The sequence below is a fragment of the Molothrus aeneus genome, chromosome 3 (assembly GCF_037042795.1).
Source record: "Molothrus aeneus isolate 106 chromosome 3, BPBGC_Maene_1.0, whole genome shotgun sequence".
Taxonomy (NCBI): Eukaryota; Metazoa; Chordata; class Aves; order Passeriformes; family Icteridae; genus Molothrus; species Molothrus aeneus.
In genome coordinates, this window is record NC_089648.1 from 28779645 (window position 1) to 28798781 (window position 19137).

The 19137-nt window shown below is 35.4% G+C and overlaps 1 protein-coding gene across 1 annotated transcript in view; it reads right to left on the minus strand.

The window, feature by feature from the left end:
• Nucleotides 1-919: 919 nt before the first annotated feature.
• DNAH8 (dynein axonemal heavy chain 8) overlaps nucleotides 920-19137 on the minus strand; it is a 115159-nt gene continuing 96941 nt past the window's right edge. The window contains exons 83-92 of the mRNA XM_066547881.1: nucleotides 16904-17056; nucleotides 14250-14405; nucleotides 12102-12218; nucleotides 10839-10940; nucleotides 10307-10467; nucleotides 5782-5938; nucleotides 5111-5263; nucleotides 4836-5025; nucleotides 1664-1785; nucleotides 920-1207 (exon numbers count right to left, since the gene is read on the minus strand). Of these exons, the coding sequence (XP_066403978.1) occupies nucleotides 920-1207; nucleotides 1664-1785; nucleotides 4836-5025; nucleotides 5111-5263; nucleotides 5782-5938; nucleotides 10307-10467; nucleotides 10839-10940; nucleotides 12102-12218; nucleotides 14250-14405; nucleotides 16904-17056 (1599 nt within the window). The remainder of the gene's footprint in view (nucleotides 1208-1663; nucleotides 1786-4835; nucleotides 5026-5110; nucleotides 5264-5781; nucleotides 5939-10306; nucleotides 10468-10838; nucleotides 10941-12101; nucleotides 12219-14249; nucleotides 14406-16903; nucleotides 17057-19137) is intronic.

Here is a 19137-nt window from a genome sequence, read left to right on the forward strand (position 1 = left end):
CTGAAGGAAGAAGCTTTTTGGAGATTATTAAAGAGATAGTGTAGACTGCATATCTTGTTTAGAATTACATAAATAGAATTAGTTTAATACTAATTGTATCTGGAAAACTCATGGTTAGGATATTCCTGAGTATCATCACAGAATAATGCTGTGAGGGTCATTTCATGGATTGCAACCCACAGTTAAGAGCTACAAGGAAATGCAGACAAAATAATTATACTTGTAAATAATCTGGTTCTCTAATTAAAAAAAAAATCCATATTTAGCAGTTGGAACTGTTCTACTTCTGTTCCCACACAGCTAAACTGGATAAAAAACATACTGGCCTCCGTCAGATATTCCAGACACAAACATTCCTGGTGTAGTTTTGCTTAATCTAGATAGTTTAACTAGAACAAGTGAGATCTGGGAAAGCCCAAGCAAAAAATATGGATCAAATACATTTTTGTCATATAGTTTCCTGCAGACTCACAGAAAATAAGGTGTGTATCATGCAGAATCTAGGAATTTAAGTTTGTATCTAGGAGATTTTAAATTTTGTTGTCATCATACGTCACTGAAACACCAGTTAAAAGTTCTACATGTGAAAGAATAAAAAAAGCAAAGTTTTTATTTTTGTAAGTTTTAATAACATTTTATTTGACATTCTTAAAGCAAATATCCATTTAAAGTAATATAATGGATACTTCAAAGACTACAAGCAATGAACTTATTTGGAAAGATTTACTTCAAAACTATCAACAAACAGCCAAGGCAAACTGCATTTGCTGACAGCAGAGAAAAAACATGAGTAAGCCAAGACTGAAATGCAATTTCTAGTATAATGACAAGTAGCCACCAAATAAAGACCAGTAGAAGAATTACACATTTAATTTGCTACTGGTGCCACATACTCTTCTGCCATAGTAGGAAAAGCAGCTTACTTGATGTCACAGAGAAGAGCCACTCCTCTCAGAATCCAGTGGTCTGGAGACTTTGCTGTCTTTAAAAATACCTCTGTAATAAAGTTCAAATCTGTTCTCTTGGGCTTCTTGTAAAGAGGACAAACATAGAGCCTGGGATCCCTAGGTTTGGTTGAATCAACAGCAAACATATGGAGCACAGGCAGCTGGACAAAAAGAATCTTTGGTGAAGACTCAACAAGTATGCTTCTTCGTTTGTCCCAGCCTGCACCTTCCAGGAAGAGCCCGTAGATATAAACTCCTTCCTGTGTGAAGAGTAAGCAGATACATCACAACATATAAAGCATAATAATTTTTTTAAACCATTAAAAAAATTTGATTGTAAAAAATATTTGACATTGAATCTCTTCAAACAATTTCATTTTAAACTATAATATAATCCTTTTTCAGAAGATAATGCTACTGAAATTGAGGGCAAAAAAGTTGTTTAATAAAGTCCATATACTACAAAGTTTCATGTAAAGTTTACTATAAATTCCAAAAATTAACAGGTGGTACAATGAAAACAGGTCATTTAACTAATTATTTTTCTCACCTAATTAATATCTTCGTACTTAGTGTTTGGCTTCTATGCTGAGCAAAAACATTAAGGTGAAGAAAGTTGTAACTTTTTCCTCTATCAATCCAAAATGACTCAATGATGCATAATATAAACTAAATACCAAAATTAATACTGAAACATCTTTGCATGTCATACATACAGAAGGAGGTGATATGATTTCTTCTTTGGTCAGCTTTAGCACGTCATTATGTACTGCAACTTTATCTAAAGCCCAGTCTTTATGTGCTCGAGTTGCTTCTTGTTTCATTGCTGTCAGGAATCCTTGAGAAATTAAGCCAGACATTTAGTATTTATCTCACATTATAAAATAAAATCTTGCTCAGTTATTGGCATGGCTCTGCACAGAACTTACAGACAGATAATCAGAGTTGTATTGAAAAAGGAGCATCCTGACTAATGATAGCAAACTTTGCTTTGGGACCGAAATAGGAACAAGTGACAGAAGTGGCATACTGTGCATTACACCAAGAAAAATATTTTTAAATGGCATGTACTTTTTTCTTCTATTAAATTTCTATTAAGAAATATTTGGTCAGGACACTGACTAACAAATTATCATAAGGCAATTAACTACAGGATCCGCGATAAAGGCGTCTTTCAAGAAAGAATTTCAAGGCAAACAAGTTATCCATTGTGTGAGCTGATGTTTATGTAAAGGCAACTTAGCTAAAAGGTGGGGGTGTTTTAAATGAAAGAAGTAGAATAAATTTCATTGATGGAAAACAGAAAATATGTGTCTGAATATGATAATAAAACCACTATGTGAGTGTGGGGAATCTAGTCAATGCAGTGCCTATGAGGAATGAAAACCGTATGTTTTGTTAGGGGAAAAAAGGGTGTCAGATAGAAATTAAGGTAGAGGATGACATAACTGAGCAGCAAGTTAGGTGAATTTTTGAGCATTGTTTTGACAGACTTTACAGAAATTTGAAATAGGAAAGTTTTGAGATGTAAAGGGCTGAATAGTTTAGGCACAGATGACTGAGCAGCAAAGAGGTTTGAATGTGTTATAAAGGAAAAAGCTACAAAAACAGAAACACCAGTACCAAATACCTGGTTGTTTCTGTGTGTGTCAGAAGATAACAATGAAGTCATCAAAAACTCAATATCTGATACTTTAAGCTATGAGATGAACTGCTTGGAATTAAGAGTCATAGAGATCAAGATGAAGAAAGAGAAGTTAACATAGAGAACTGCATTCTTAATAGTGAATTTCCTGGTGACCAGTATTACAAATATAGTCTGATCTTACATATATACTCACCTCACCCCTACCCACAGCACACATTTTGCACTTAGCAAACCTCTCTCTAGCTGAAGAACTACTTTTGGGTTTTAACACAGAGGCTGAAGCAATAATAAAGCTCAAGTCCCTTTGTATCTCAGGTTGGTTGCCCGTTAGGCTAAATGTTTTAATTTGTCAAAAGAATGTGGTCTATTATCTTCTTTTACACCACTGTGAGTGCTGCTTTTGAATCATCAGAGATCAGTATGCTTATTAGCTGTGCCACTTAGTATACAAATGGTGTTTTGACTGGCATCCCAATACCATCTTTTAATAATAAATTGGATGTACTCCAGGCACCTCAGTTGTTTCTGAAAGTGACTCTAAAACAGACTTTGGTATTAGTAGTTTTTACATTTCTGGCAGTAGGAAGGCCAGTAAGAACAGAAGCATCACAAAGCAAAGGTAACTCATATAACATTCAAGAATTTCAGAGGTTAGTTCTAATTAAAACAAAAACACAAAAAAAAAACCCTCAAAGCTGTCACATACAAGTTTCTTATGAGAATTTTGTATGTGTAGTTGTATAGGCTGAAGGAGATTCTCTTAGGAACACACACCTTATAAGGTAATGGGTTTTTTTTTACTCATGGAGATGGTTAAATTTTGTTTTACCTCCTCTTTCCTCTAAATGGTAAAAATATCAAGCTATAACAGATAATGATAGATAATGTTTACTTGTACTTCACAGCATATCTTTGATGGATTTGAAGAAACTGTTCATTAAATAACCTGTGAAATGGATACATACATTTTGATGATTCTTTGTGAAAGACAAAGACCTGCTATAAATTGTGATTCTATTGCACGTTCATAGCCCACGTTGGAAGAGACATGGGAAGTTCACCTGGTCCAACCTTTCATGGGAAAGGGAAGACTAGATGAGGTTATCTAGCACCATCCAATTACATCTTGAAAACCTCCAGAAGCAGGGACTCTACCATGTCTCTGATGAGGCTGTTCCAGTGAGTGATTGCTCTTACTGTACTGTAAAAAGTCATTTTGTTGCTACTGTAACATCTTGCTCTAGATTAAAGCTCTTCCATATTCACAACTTACAGTTTAGAATGAGTTAAAAAGCTTCAAACCAGAGAAAAATAGTATTTTCCTGAAAAGCTAAATCATTATTATTAAGTATACTTTCTTTAGAAGTTGTATAATATCATGCTACAATATGTCAGCAAGATTAAGTGTTTTATTTATTAACCATATGTTTTCCTTCTTGTAATATAAAAACTGTGGCTTTGGGTCAGACTAAAAGATCAGAGAACCATAGAATCACATAGAATGTTTGGGTTGAAAGGGACCTTAAAAAATCATCAAGTTTCAACTCATCTGCCATGGTCAGGGTCACACACAAAAAAAAAAAAAAATTCCACTAGACCAAGTCCAATCCAACCTGGTCTTAGACACTGCCAGGAATGGGGCACCCACACTTCTTTTGTCAATCTGTTCCAATGCTTTAACCCCTCACAGTAAAAAATTATTTATAGTATCAGTTCTAAACCTACCCGTTTTCAGTTTAAATCTGTCTTCCCTTGTCCTATCACTAAATGCAGTTGTGAAAAGTCCCTCTCCAGCTCTCCTGTAGCCCCCTCTAGGTACTGGAAGGTGCTATAAAGGTCACCCCTAGAGCTTTTCCCCCCTGGCTGAATGGCCCCAACTTTCTCTTCCTGCCTTCATAAGAGAGGTGCTCCAGCCCTCTGATTGTCTTCATGGTCCTTTGATTCAGTCGCTCCAGCAGGTTCACATCCTTTCTGTGAGGGCCCCAGAGCTGGATGCAGAACTCCAGGTGGGCTCTCACGAGAGCAGAGCAGAGCAGAGCAGAGCAGAGGGGCAGAACCACCTCCCTTGCCCTGCTGGCCATGCTCCATTCAAGGCAGCCTAGGCTAAGGTTGGCTTTCTGGGCTGTAAGTGCACATTGAACCCATTTTTCATCTTGGCTCCTGTGACACACGCTGGCAGCATAACCATTGAAATAGTACTATTCAATACATTACTACTCAAGTCTTTTCAGTAGCCTTACCTTGCGGATTAAAGAATCCAGTTATCCAAAACACCTTTGGTCTTCCTTGAAATATCCAATTAGATAATTGAGCATTTCTCTCCAAAAGTTCAGTAAACCAGAAGCCAAGTGTGGAAGACTCCCAAGATACTCTTCTCCATACTTGAGGGATTCGAGCATCATACATGTTATCAAGTGCATCTCTTAAATTCTGAAAGAATTAAATTATATTCAGAGTAAATAAATCAATATTTTAAAGCACAGTATTCCATATGTAGTAGAAGCACTTTACTTGCCTCACTCATAACAATACTTCCATCTATGGCTAATTTCAGATCATTCAGACTGGTGCGGACAACTGTGATCACCCTCTGCATGCGGTCAATTTCTTGACGAAGAAAAATATTCATAGAGTTTAGTACTCCCATTTTAACTAAACGAGCCTTTACCTAAATTATAAAAGCACAGAAGGAATTTAGTTAAGTCTAAATTGTTTAAATGCCATTGTAGTTTGCAACATTTTAACTACCCATGTGTTCAGAAAAGTAAATATTAGATTTGTGTATTATTCAACTAACATTTATCTCCTTAAAACTGCTGCAGTTTTTACTTTTTGTCTGATACTACCCAATTACACATGATTTTGCTAGAACAGGACTTCACCCAGAGGGCCCAGGAGACTGCTATCACAAAATGTCAAGATTGACTTTTTTCTGTTTTCCCAAGTAGTTTTGCAAATCCAAGTGTAGTCTCCCCAACATATCTCCATAGCCAATTGTTAGATGTCTTGATTTTAGATAAAAAAACTTCATACCAATTCATGCTGGTAGCAATAAGGGTGTTGGTTCCTTACTTGAATCTGCTACTATTTATATGATCTTTTGTACAATTCGGTGTTTCTTTTTTGGAAGGTGTAATGGGAAAGCTCAACAGAGAGAACAGTAGGACAAGACGAAGGTTAGCTTGCCTCATGAGGTATGTAATCTGGAGGAAGTTTCTCTAGCATGTCTTCAGCCAAACGATAAACAACTGATTCACGAGTTTCTCCAGATCCTCCACCACTTTCTTTAGGCTGAATGTTGGTAATTGTGTCCAGAACATCAGCTGATGTATTTCTCTGGTATCTGAGAGGATGAGGAACATGCTATAAATTACACAGAATATTTAATAGTTAATGATAACTTTGTAGAATAGACAAAAAACAGTGTGCCATGAAGTCAAATCAAAACTCGCACAAAATTGGTTTCCTTTGCATCCTGCACCAACCATAATACACTGCATAATACACTGATCATGAAGGTTTGGTTTACCAAAGTTTTAAAGAATATGAACTTCCCTCTTCCCTGTTATACACTTGCTGTGTGCCTAATTCAGGGATAAGAAGGAGGTCTGCAAGCTGAGATTGTGAGGTGGCAGAAAAACCTACGATACCAGGGATTCTGAGGAAAGGGAAGGAAATGGCATATTCCTGATTAATGTCTTCTAAAGAGCTATTTGTAGAGAAGAAGCAATAAAAGTTTTGTAACAAGGAAGAATATTTGCCTCATTTAATTACTTCTTAAAAGTGTAACGCAGGAACAGGAAAAGGTGGAGGTATAACTCTGAAAGCTGCCCCTTTGATAATTAGTAAATCCATTCTGATTTCAGATGTTTCAGGATTAATGACAAGGGCTGCTAGATTTACAGCACTGCAGGTAAAAAACTTCTATTCCATAGTGAAGCACGGGCAGTGCTAATGCAAATTAATGTTCTGAGTCAATACAAAAATGTGAATTAAATTTGTGTGGCATTGGATAATGAAAGATGGTAGACCACATCAGTCCTTCAACAGAATAATTATAGGAGTATTTTTGTTGGAGTGCCATCCAGTGGCATAGAGCTATGAGAGGAAAAAAAGAAAGAAAGCCTGAAGTACTGAAGTGTCGGCAATGCCTACTTTTACCTTATGGAATCAGCTACACGAGGAACTGACATCAATGAGTGATGTGGGACATACATTTACACTGATTCAAAGCATAGATTTGCATGTCAGCATTACTTTTCAACTTTCCTATGACACCCATCTCCTTCTATTACTTTGTCATACATAATTATATAAGACAAGAAACCAAGGATAGAATGTGTGAACTGAAGGACCTAAAGATGCTTTGGATACAGTGTCACAATACCAGAGAAGCTAGATACTACAGTCTTTCAGCAAAAAAAAAAAGGTGTGAATGCAATTATAAAGACTATAAATCAGAAAAATGGAAGAAATACTACTGGGATTTTGCTTCTCTGAGGATATAATTTCTGCTTCTAAAAATAGGAATGGTGGGGGTTTTCAAGGATTTTCATAACCCTTGGCTTTAGACTCAAAACTCTCAGGCTTTTTTTCAATTTATGGCCCCATTAAAAGAATGAAAGATTTATTCAAGACCACGTATGAGCAGAAAAGATAAAAATTCTCTTGGATTCATGGCTTTATTGGTAATTTGGATGACATACTGGTGGTTGTAACCTTTCCTTTTTGTCTTGTTGATTTAACAAGTAGTGATTAGAGATATGTGAACCTTCATCTTCATACTGTAAGCACCATTCTTCCAATTCTGCCATCAGACTATTTTATCTAGAAGGTGTGGGTTCCCTGATCATTTGGGGTAAAAGGAGAGAATGGCTTTTGAGAAATAGCAGCAAAAGAATGGAATCAAAGGTGATATTGATTGGTGATATTCCTTTCTTAAATGACACAAGCTAGGAACCTTCTGAAGAGAACTTACATGAATCTTGCATAAATAATAATTACTCTTCGAACAAGACTTTTTTGTAAATAAAAATAGAAAAGACAAAAATATGTATCTTGGTCTTTACATAATTAAAAGTAATTTTCCACTGCAGAAGTGAGGTTAAAATACCAAGAAAGAATTTCATTTACATACCACTGGGACATATTCAACATAAAAACCACTCTGCAAAAAAATTTTTCTGGGCTTTGGAAAATCTCACTTTACTTTAGATTGCAAATAAAATGAAGTATAGATGCAAACAATAACAATAAAAAGATGGCAGAAGTCTGTAGAGGAAGTACCATGTTCCTGAGCATGGAATCAGTTGCACGTGATGGGTTGACCCTCATCACATGTAGATATTTATGTGTAGATGTCTCCATATCAGCTTTTTGTCTCGATTGCCCTATTCAGCTCATGTATTTTAGATGTCTGCTTTGTGATGAGAGAAACTGCACTTTAAAAGGATCTATTTTTCTCTATTACTGTTAAGCAAGTCTAGAGTAAACAGAAAGGGAGATACAGCAACATTAAACGAATCTCATTTATAGTGTGAGTGTTGCTTAAAGTATGTAAGATAAAGCACTCAATACATATTTATATATTTTTTCCCCCAAAACAGTATTGTAAAGTGAATTGTGTCATAAGATGAAAAAAGAAAATTAATTTTCTGTGGATTCTGAGCTCCAAAAAACATCATTAAGAGTATTTTCTCAAGAATTTGGATGTAACATACTATCATTATTTGATAGCTGGAATACGTGGCATCAGGGATTTTCACTGTAAGTGAAAACTAAGAAAAAATGCACGTGACAGAACCATTGCCTCAGCTTTTTATAGAAGACAGCAATATCTATTGCAGCATGGTGTTCAAAACCTTACATTCATCAGCTTAACAAAAATTCAGCTACATTTAAAGATTTAGAAGGGAACCAATTGGGAAAGGGTTTTGGCAGAAGACTGTCAGAATATTTCTTTCCTGCTCAGGTACCTGTTAACTATGTGGCTTTGCAGAGCCTATGATTCATACAGCAAGTTAAAATCATTCTCAATGATTTCAGGTGTTAATCCTAAATGAAAGCATTGAAATTCATTGAAGCCTTACAATTGTAACCAACAGATTGAGCTTTTGGCTGAAATGTAAAACTGGCTTGGTAAATTAGCGAGAGATAAGATTTTTCTTGTCCTCAGTAATAGTAACATGTAGAGCTGTTTGCTCTCTCAGGGTTTCAGTTCTAGCAGTTAGCCTTCTACATACTCTGCATACTCTGAGATGACTTGATAAGATATTACAAGAAGAATTTGAGTAGAATTTTATATTGTATGGGATGCTAATCCATTTGGTCTGTGCGTCAAAGATGAAATTCAGACACAGCAATTGTTGCTTATAACAGACCATGATAAGACATGGAAAAAAGCCTTAAGCCGTTAAACATTTTCCCCAAACTCTATAGAAATACCTACAAGGCAAAATCTACAGGAGAAAAAAAGGGGCCAAAGTAACAGGAATATGTGGAGGTAGCAAGTGGAAGGAAAACCGAGCACAGAAGAGAAACCAGAGAGCTCTTCCTACTCACTAAAGCTCCTCCAACAGTATTAGTCTCAAGTTTCCTACTATAAATTAGCTCTCCTACAAGCCTAATTTTGGATCTACAGCATGTCTCTCTTCAAGACTTTGTTTAGCTCTCTGTTAAATCTTGGCTTGTCTTTCTTCTTTAATCATTTCTGAAGGGAGGTCTTGCAAGTATCAGGGAATGACTTGAAACAGAATCTACTCTCAGATTCTTTTCTTCACCAGCATAAATTAAGAGCGGTATGTGCTAGTAGGAGTTGACAATAAAACTGTGTACTCTTCTCACAGCACACCTAGAATACAGGCCTCTTGATATGGCATCAGCCTCTCAACTTTGACACTGAAAAATTGTGGGAAATTATTGCTTCATCCAAAAATATTAGATGATGTTAGGTTTTCACAGCAGCTCTGCATTTGAATATTTTAAAGTAGAAAAATAGCTACGTGAAGAAACAATGAAGGTGGAATGTGGACATACTGCATATAAAAATGCAATATTTCATGGAAAAATTATTAAGAACATCAGTGAAAAAATATTATGATGTTCATATCCTTTTACAGGGCATATAATATTAGAAAGAAATAAAGGGTAAGCTGTTACACAGATTATTTGGAATGAAAGAGTGAATTCAGCCAAAGATAAAATTTTAAGTGGAGCTAGTACTTGGTGCAGTTGAAAAGCCTCTTTTAAATAATGGAAATGGCCAGACCGACTGCAACGTAAGTTTGTAGTTGCATCCAAAGGCATGCTTGTAAACCAAATGACAATCCAGAGAATCATTTAACAATTGTGCACAGAAAAATAAACTGCTCGAAACAGAAGCCAATACTAGAAACTTTCTCTAGTTGAACTGTATAGATCAACTGATCATGTGTTCATATTCAAGTTTCATAATGTTTTCAATTAAAAAAAGTAAAATCATGAGGAGTAAGTAATAAGAGTTCCAACTGCTTTAAAAGGATGTGTAAAACATAGCTGAAGATACTGCATTTATAATAATGTACATGACAGGAAGTGTTCCACTTCAACAGTGAAATTCACATGAATCCTAGGTTTCCAATGCAAAATAGACTTTACTTAACACTTGATAGGAATTTGTTTCCAAATACTAAAAGAAACATTCTCCATTTTCAATATGTTGAGACCTACTTACGTAATATCAGCGTTGGGATGGAGACCAAACACCTCTGGGGTGTCCATGGCAGGAAGTAACTGGATGTATTCAAAGTACTGTTCCAGAGTTTTGCATACTGGAATTTTATAGCCAGTGTAAAAGCAGAAAGCGCTGTCAAACATACTTTCATTAAACCATACCTGTGGAAAATCCATGGGGAAAAAAGAAAGACAGCAATTATTTTGCTACTTCGAGGGCTTTTTAACCTCACTTGTACTCTTGGAGGATTAGGGTTCTTGTTTCAGCTACTGCATCTAATTTTACTTTATTACAACTGTAAATCATTAAGAATATGTCTGCTAGGTTTGACTTCCAGCTGAGTCTTTTTAAGCTTCTGCTCCTCACCAAAGAGGAACCAAAGGAAAGATCCTCACTGCCAAAAAATGATGTTTTGAAAAATTTTACTTTGAAAATTGGTGAAATGCATATTCAGCAGAAAGAAAACCTTCTGATTTCAGTATTACAGCTGCCAATAACCATGACAAATAACTGTATTTCCAAGCTCTCCTACCCTTGCAAAGCAATTAAGAAGACGTTTATCATAGTCATCTGTGACTCGGCCTCCATACTGTACTTCTCCAATCATGTAGCGCACTGTGTTCCACGATATCCCCTGGATGCAAGTAAAGTACATGAAAGACTATAGTTATTATATGTAAGAAGAACATTTTAGTTTAAATACAATCTGAAGCTCATAATATTCTGAAACGTAAATTGAAAAAATTATATAACAATACGTTACTTCTAATGTATTTACTGAGCTCAACTCTGTAATTTTATAGAAGGGTTGGGCTTGATCTTGCTACTATAAATATAGAATCACAGGATCATTTACGCTGGAAAAGACCTTTAAGATCATTGCATCCAATCTTTGACCAAACACCAATTTTGACCATGGCACTGAGAGCCAAGTCCAGTTCTTTCTTCAACACCTACAGACACAGTTACTCCACAGCCTTCCTGGGCTGTCCATTCCTATGCTTGACAACCCTTTCCACTAAGAAAATCCTCCTGATGTTCAACCTAAACCTTTCCTGGCACAGCTTGAGGCTATGTCCTCTTGTCCTGGCACTGGTTGCCTGGGAGAAGAGGCATACACCCGCCTACACCTGGCTACACCCGCCTTTCAGGGAGGTGTAGAGAGTGACAAGGTCACCCCTGAGCCTCCTTATCTCCAGGCTACACACTCTGGGTCCCTCAGCCACTCCTCATATGCCTTGAGCTCTAGAAGTAAAATCTCATATTTTATATATATATGATATATATAAAATATATATATTCATCATTACTTCTTTGACCTGAAATCACTCACAGCTGCTATTGCCTCTCTTCTTACCCCCCATTCCACCCTCCCCACACCACCCCTGTTTCTTATTTTTCTCTCTTGTCTGTGCGATGCTTCATAAGGAAGGGCTATTCCCTGCTAAGCAGTAAAAGATCAAATGGTAGCTGTAGAGAGGTTTGATTTGCTCTATCAAACTTGGTAAATATTTTAGCTCCCTTTCCAAAACAGATAACATACAGACTTGTTAATTTTGGATACAGTGAAAAAGAAAAACAAATTTTAATGTTCTTAACAAATACTTATTTTTACATGCATGACAGCACATAAAATATTTCAGCTTGATTTTCTTGCAGAGAACCTCAACCTTTGATCATTAGAAGTGGCACTAAATGAATAGCAATGAGTAAATTATGATAAACATGAGGAAAAAACAATTTCTGCTGCCATTCAAAGCATTAAAATGTACTATATAAAGATTTTAGCATTCACCTTCTTGATGTCAATTTTTTTTAGGTGATTTATTATAAACTGAATGCTGGCTGTAAAGTCTGCTGAGTTAAATTCATAGGGAATATTCCAACCCAAAGGTCCAAACTTGCGTCGCTCCTTAGGAATAAAATTAAAACCAAATATATTTATGAAACAACTTATAATTTTCTTTCCTTAATAAATTTCAATAACAATACCAGTGGAGTAAAGAATTGAACTGGAGAAGAAATGTAGCCTAAGAAATAGCTGTATGCCTCAAACATATCAATAATACAGTTAAGTTATACCATGAGGGATAAATATTTATAGGAAAAGCAACAAAATAATTTATTAATAACTTTAATAATCAATTTGAAAGTCACAAGTTTACAATGTCACACTTCTGTGTGGATAATGAGATTTTTATATTAAATAATTAATTAATTTAGCATGGTACAGTTTTTCTCTTCTTTTTACATATACTATCAACTAATGATATTTAACATTTTCAAGCTCCCATATTTATGCTCAGTTTTCCAAAGAGTTTTATACTGCCACTTCTGTCTTATTTTTTCAATATGGTTTTTTTAATGTACATGTTTTCAAAATTCATAACTTTATGTTAAGTTTGCCACCATTACATTATTGAAATATATTATTGCATGCCTACTTGGAAATAAAGTCATAACAGTTGTATTAACAGAAAAATAGTCAACTATGAAAGTAAAGAAGAAATATTCTGTAGCCCAAACACTTTCAACATCTAGCACTTAGATTTTTCACAAATATATTAAAGCCACCTCAGTTAATTTGCTCAATGATTTTTTTTTCAGAATGTAGGACAAATTAATCCAAGAAGCTAAGAACTAAATTTATGAATAGCACTGACATTTATCAAATTAATAAATTACATTTTAAAATTATTTAAGTAATAACATATTTATCAGATTTTATATTACCAAGTCACTAATCACTGACAGTCTTTGACACCTGAAGTAACATTTAGGCACCCTAGCTACAATATTTAAAAAGAACTAGAATGAAAAAAAACCCCACCTTTTATTTTTCAATGAGAGTGTTGGGAACCATCATCTGCTTATAAGCAGATGAGACAGCATTAACCAATAATACCATGCAGAAAAGTGTAATCATTTCCTGCAAAGTTTTTTGAATTACATCTTAAGCTATATTTATCATCATGATCTTGTCACCAAAGGATATTAAGAACTGGTCACTTCAAAGGCAGGAAAATGTATATAGTGCTTGTTGGTTGGCAATTCATAAAATTTCTTAATAGATGAATAGCTATAATAGTTTTTAAAAATACTGATGGGTTGAATAAGCATAGATCTTCTAGTTCCACAAGAACAGTATAATCCCAAAGCAGTAAACAGAACAACTTTTTCACTGTTTAAAAAGGGTAGAAGGAAAATAATGGAGAATGCTGTAACAGTGAACATCAAAAAATTGTCCTTCTATCATCAGCTGCCTACACCAAAAAATACAAGATGCTCAGTAGAACCTAAGGCTTAAACAGTGTTTGTAACTATTTTGAGACCCTTGGTGAAAAGGCGGTACATTCAGAGAGCTCAGAATATTAGTCTTTATTGTGATCTCAAAACTTATTTCTCTTTAAAGTACAGTGTATATATATCTTTATTCTCACACTGGAATTAATGTAGAAAACACATTGGCACAGATATTATAAGAATTTTATTTAATTTTAGCCATCTAGAAAATAGCTACTCTAAATTAGGCATCTGGATTGCCTTTAAAATCAATGGAGAGAGTGATATATCTCTAGAAAAATATTCACTCTTAGAGAAAGACAGCTGTGACAGATAAGCTGGTTTTCTGTTTCAGCATGCTTATTTATTTCTATTGACTACAGAGAGAATTTTTTCCCATATACCCAATGACTAACTTTCCATCAGCTGAAGTTAGATGAGAAAAAAAAACTCTAAATGCCCATTATATGAGAATTGTTTAAAAGCTATTAAAAAAAAGAAAAAAGATATAATAATGAACCTTGAAATACAGATTACGGCCGTTAAACCTTTAGTCCTGCAGCATGATGCTACAATAAATATCAGAATGTGTTTTTTCAGGAACCTCTATTAGAGTGACTCCATATATTACACCACTATTTGCAAACCTTTTAAGAAATACCTGAACAGTAGAATGCAGGAAAGCTACAGTGTAAAGCAAAGGTTTCCACATAGGCAGGTTGCTAATGTTTAACAGATCCTGACTAATTCCAGAAAATGTTCTTTTCAGTCCAGCACGTATACCTTGTGGAGGTTCATTTGTGAACTTTATAGCAATCTGTCACAAGAAAAATTTAAAGGAATTGGATTTGTTTACTGAAACAAAAATAGCAACACATGAAAATGTCACAAGTACTAATTATAAATAAAATGTAAATAACTGAAGCCTTGTAGAAATGAAGTTGATATGTACTTAAACTGCATAAAAGGAGTACACAGAATCATAGAATAGTTTAAGTTGGAAAGGACCTTTTAAAGGCCATCCAGTCCAACCCCCCTGAAGATCAGTGACATCTTCAAACAGATCAGGTTGCTCAGAGTCCTGTTCAACTTGACCTTGAATATTTCCAGGGATGGAGTACCTTTCTGGGTACCACCTGTCTCAGTGCCTCACCACCCTCATTGTAAAAAACTTATATCTAATCTAAATAAAACCTTCTTGAGTTTAAAACCAGAATCCCTTGACCTGTTGCAACACACCATACTAAAATGTCTGTCCTCATCTTTCCTATGGGCCCCTTCAAGTACTGCAAGGCTGCAAACGGGTCTTCCCAAACCCTTCTCTTCTGCAGTCATACTAGATTAGGCCACAAAGGATTTTGAACACAGACCTTTAATTTCTTTTGGTTAAAACCATCACTGACACTTGGCCATGGACCTAAAATTTATCCTCAATGACATAAAAGCAGTCACTGTGCTTTTCAGAAGGCTTTTATATCCCTGATTCAATGACTGAATCATGCAAGAGAAGCATCCCTTATAATGACAAGAACAGCGTAGTATTTCTGTTCCCAGAATTTCACAGTAAATACAATGAAATCTCACCCCTCAGATCAGATATTTGTGTTCACAGTGGCTGCTCTGGCTCTGTGTCTGTCTACAGCAGCAAATTAGATTCATCAGAGAATATTCCTGAGTACTGTGGTCAGTAGACATTGAATCCATATTTGTGGTAGTAAATTGCCACAGCCCCTTAGAATTCAGCCCCTTAGTTTCATGCAAAACTACCTAATGGGAAGAATGGCTACACCATTTTCATTTTCAAACCATACCTGCAAATTATTTGGAAAAGTGCTAGTAAGCACAGGTTTTCACATCAGAGAATATTGTAACTACTTACCCCTATGGGCTATTGCGTTCCAGTGCTGGATAATGCTCATGGAACAATTTATTAGTTCAGACACAGACTGGCCCTACCAGAATCTCTGTTGCTCAAGACAAGTAAAAATGCTGTAGGTACTCAAATAAAAATGAAGGTTTTTTTTTTTTTTTCTCCAACAGTAAATACTTGTCTGTCTAGCTTGGGTAACATGGCAGCTTGCACAGGAAGGACAGGCCAGGCAGCCCATGGACACACCGAGCTGTGTTGCTGTTACTGTTGGACTGGATTGGAACACTTGAAAAATCAATGTTTCCACATTTCAAAGGATATCCTGTTCAGGTATTGATGAAAATTCTATATTGAAAAGAGCAAAGCAAATTGTTCTCTTTTCATCTGAGAAGGGGCTTTGGTTTGTCAATTATTCTTGTTCTGGAATTCCTGAATATGTTAACATTTTAACAGGTAACATGACAATATATAGTGGGAAATCACATGTGAAATATTTGAGATAAACACAGTGAAGATTGATCTAGCAACCCTCTGAGTTCTTTTCTCACTTTTAGCAAACTGTGTGTCCATACACCTCACTATTCATAAATCCCTTGGAGATGCAGGATGATTTCTTGTTCTTTTGAGAGAACACAGGAGTGCATACAGCTAGCTTTCCATACACAGACCATGGGGATGGACAATTCTTACTGAAGGTTGTCTCTACACTCTTTCAAGACAGGAGTCCTTCCCCCCTTTACATGCTGGATATCAGGTCTCTTTTTATTCAGAGAGAATTCATCTCTTTTTATTCAGAGAGAATGAGAATGACTAAGGAGACTTCCACTGTTTTTTAGAGGAAAGGGAACATAGGAATGTCAACATACAGCTATTACAGTAGATATTAAGTAACATTAAGACCCAATGAGAGTGTTGGGAACCATCATCAGTGACTTAAGCGTACTTTGTAAGAGTTTAGACAATTCTCCTGGTTGTGATAAAAAGCGTGTCCTTGAGATCTACAGAGCAGCCATTTATAGTTCATCCAAAGGAATCAGGTAGATGATGTTCTCTAAGATGTGTTATCCATGTGTGTTCTGTCCCATTTACACTTCATTTCTTTATTTTAGGGGAATCTGGAATCTTTCTCTGGAAGAACGTTTGTGGGCATTAATCTGTCTACAAGGCACCTGGTCAGGCCAAAAGGGATAGAAGTAAAGCCAGATAGTTTAGACTGAAGTGCTTCTGTGTACAGAATGGACTGTGTACAGTGTGGACTCACACATACATAATGCATCATCAAGAACTTCCAGTTACTGGTAAGTAACCTTCCTTTTTGAAGTGATATTTACATTGTAAAAAAGTCCATTTTTTCCTTGGGTTTTTCCCCTCCATTTTTTACCGCCATTTACATAATTAATTTGAATAATTTTCATTAAATACCTGAATTAAATATTTGAACAAACCTGTAGCAGTGTAATTGGGAATTTAAGATGTTGTTCAGTAGTTATCCAAACTCGAAATGTGTCATTCTGGATCTCAGCAGTAAGAAGTGTCTCCAGTAGTTCTTCCATGAACTCCAGTCCAAGGTGACAATTCTGAAGTAACACCCAGCCTCCCTAAACAAGGATATCAACTATTATCATATAATATTAAGAACAAGTCATTCATAATGCTAAAGCCAGCTCTCTATATAAGAATAAAATTTGGTTTTCCATGTAATTTTTTTAGAATTCTGTTCTGTTCCTAAATATATATTCTCTTTTGATATTATAGGATACTGGCACAGATAAAGCAAATAGGAAAAGTTAGTGCAAAAGTTATTTCCACATTCTCTTTTTCTCAATGAAATAACATAACCAGGCTCAATATTGTAAGTAAAGAATCAGTGCTATCTAGTGGCAAAAAGAGGTTCCTGTACTCTCCCAGCAAAACATCAGTGATAAGCAATCCTGTTCTCAGATCCAAAAGAATGTGAGTGGAAAAGTAACAGCTGAAATTAATGGAATACGTATTTTTAAAAACCGATTTGTTAATAACATAATCTAAATAACTGCAAAGAGGTGGTAATGTCTCTACCTCAAGACATTACTCTAAGACTCTAAAAGTTTTAAACTCCAATTAAAGTTTATATGCAATAAAGGCATTTGCATGATATTCAACCTCCACTTATTTTGATCTTATTCATCTCTCAAATTGCAAGAAAGCTCTAGTTGGATTATTGTCTCTCTAAACTTTTGTTTATGAATTTAAATCCAATCAGCATTTTTAGCATCACTTTAGAAGGCTGATGAATTAGAAGCCTGATATTAAAATGGGACATTATTTAATCAGTTCTAAACAGTGATAGACAGTGGATTTCATTACAGCTTGTAATTTCATTTTAGCAATTTTGTTTTAGCTCATTTAAAAAACATCAGTAACTGTTGGTGAAAAAATATAATTGACATATTTGTGGTGAATTGATAGATATTAAAAAAGAAGATTAAATGAAGGTGTTTTTTTTCATTCTTTTATGGGGATCAACTTTTCTGAGGGAGATCTTTAATCAATTTCATACATTTCCAAATGAATCAAACACAGTTTTTGAAAATTATCTTCCTGTAACACAGCACAGCAGTTTTAATCATATTATGTATTCTTGGCCAGAGGTACAAAAAAAACAAATAGGTATTTGTTCTCATATTCACTAATTCTGTTTAGTAGTTTCAAATCTGATGTACATATTTTCCTCCCTTCAGCACCAAGGCATGTAGTTCAGAAATTGTTACTGGGAGCTCTACTGGAGTGCTGTTTTTAGTGTCCTTGTGCTTCAATTTAAGGGCAAAAGAAAGGAAGGGATGCTCCAGTTTTCACCATTGCAATGAACTGGGAGTTTACAGTGACCATTCTAGACATACAAAAAAAGAAATACCAGATATATGCGTGCACTTATAATATAAATTTTCATTTGCTATAAAGATATTTATTTTTTCTCTTTTTCCAAATTGGTGTACATCTATATGCCAATACTCACGTTCTGCTCTCTATTACTGGAGATATTCTACCCCTCCAAAGTACAGGTATATGACTGATACCCCATATTTTGAGTTTGCAGGCAACTGTGGCTGTATGTCTTCATTTGAAAGACTGTCCACAGCTCCTTGAAGTGTCCAGCTGACCAGAAGGTACCACCTTTGCACTAAAACTTTTATATTGTATTTGAAGTTTCAATTACTATCACTCTGTAGCTGCTACTTGGGTTTTTCATGATTTTAGTGTTGGGGAATATGATCTGCCATAACAAATTACACTACAACATCTAAAGAAAAATTGTTATATATTGTTTAGAAGTTCTTAAACATGCTTGGAACTCAAAGCCAAAAGATCGACAATTAAAGAAACAAAGAAGAGACACCAAATTCTGGTGAGTAAGTGGTCCTGTCACTAGCAGTGTTGTAAGAAAAATGTGAAACAGTATTAGAAGCAAGCACATCCTTCTGTATCTACAACTTTAAGCTACATGTGCACTCACCGTTTCATTCAGTAGAAGCTATGCAACATCCAGGTATCTCTTATATGGGAGGAGAAAAAATGAAAAAAATTTCCAATAAAGAGGTGGGATCTGGACAGGACCAGGCCCCAGTGTCCTTTTACCCTTTGTTAAGAGTGTAGTGATAAGTAAGGGATGTGCTGCTTTTGGGAAGCTGCTCAGTAGCAC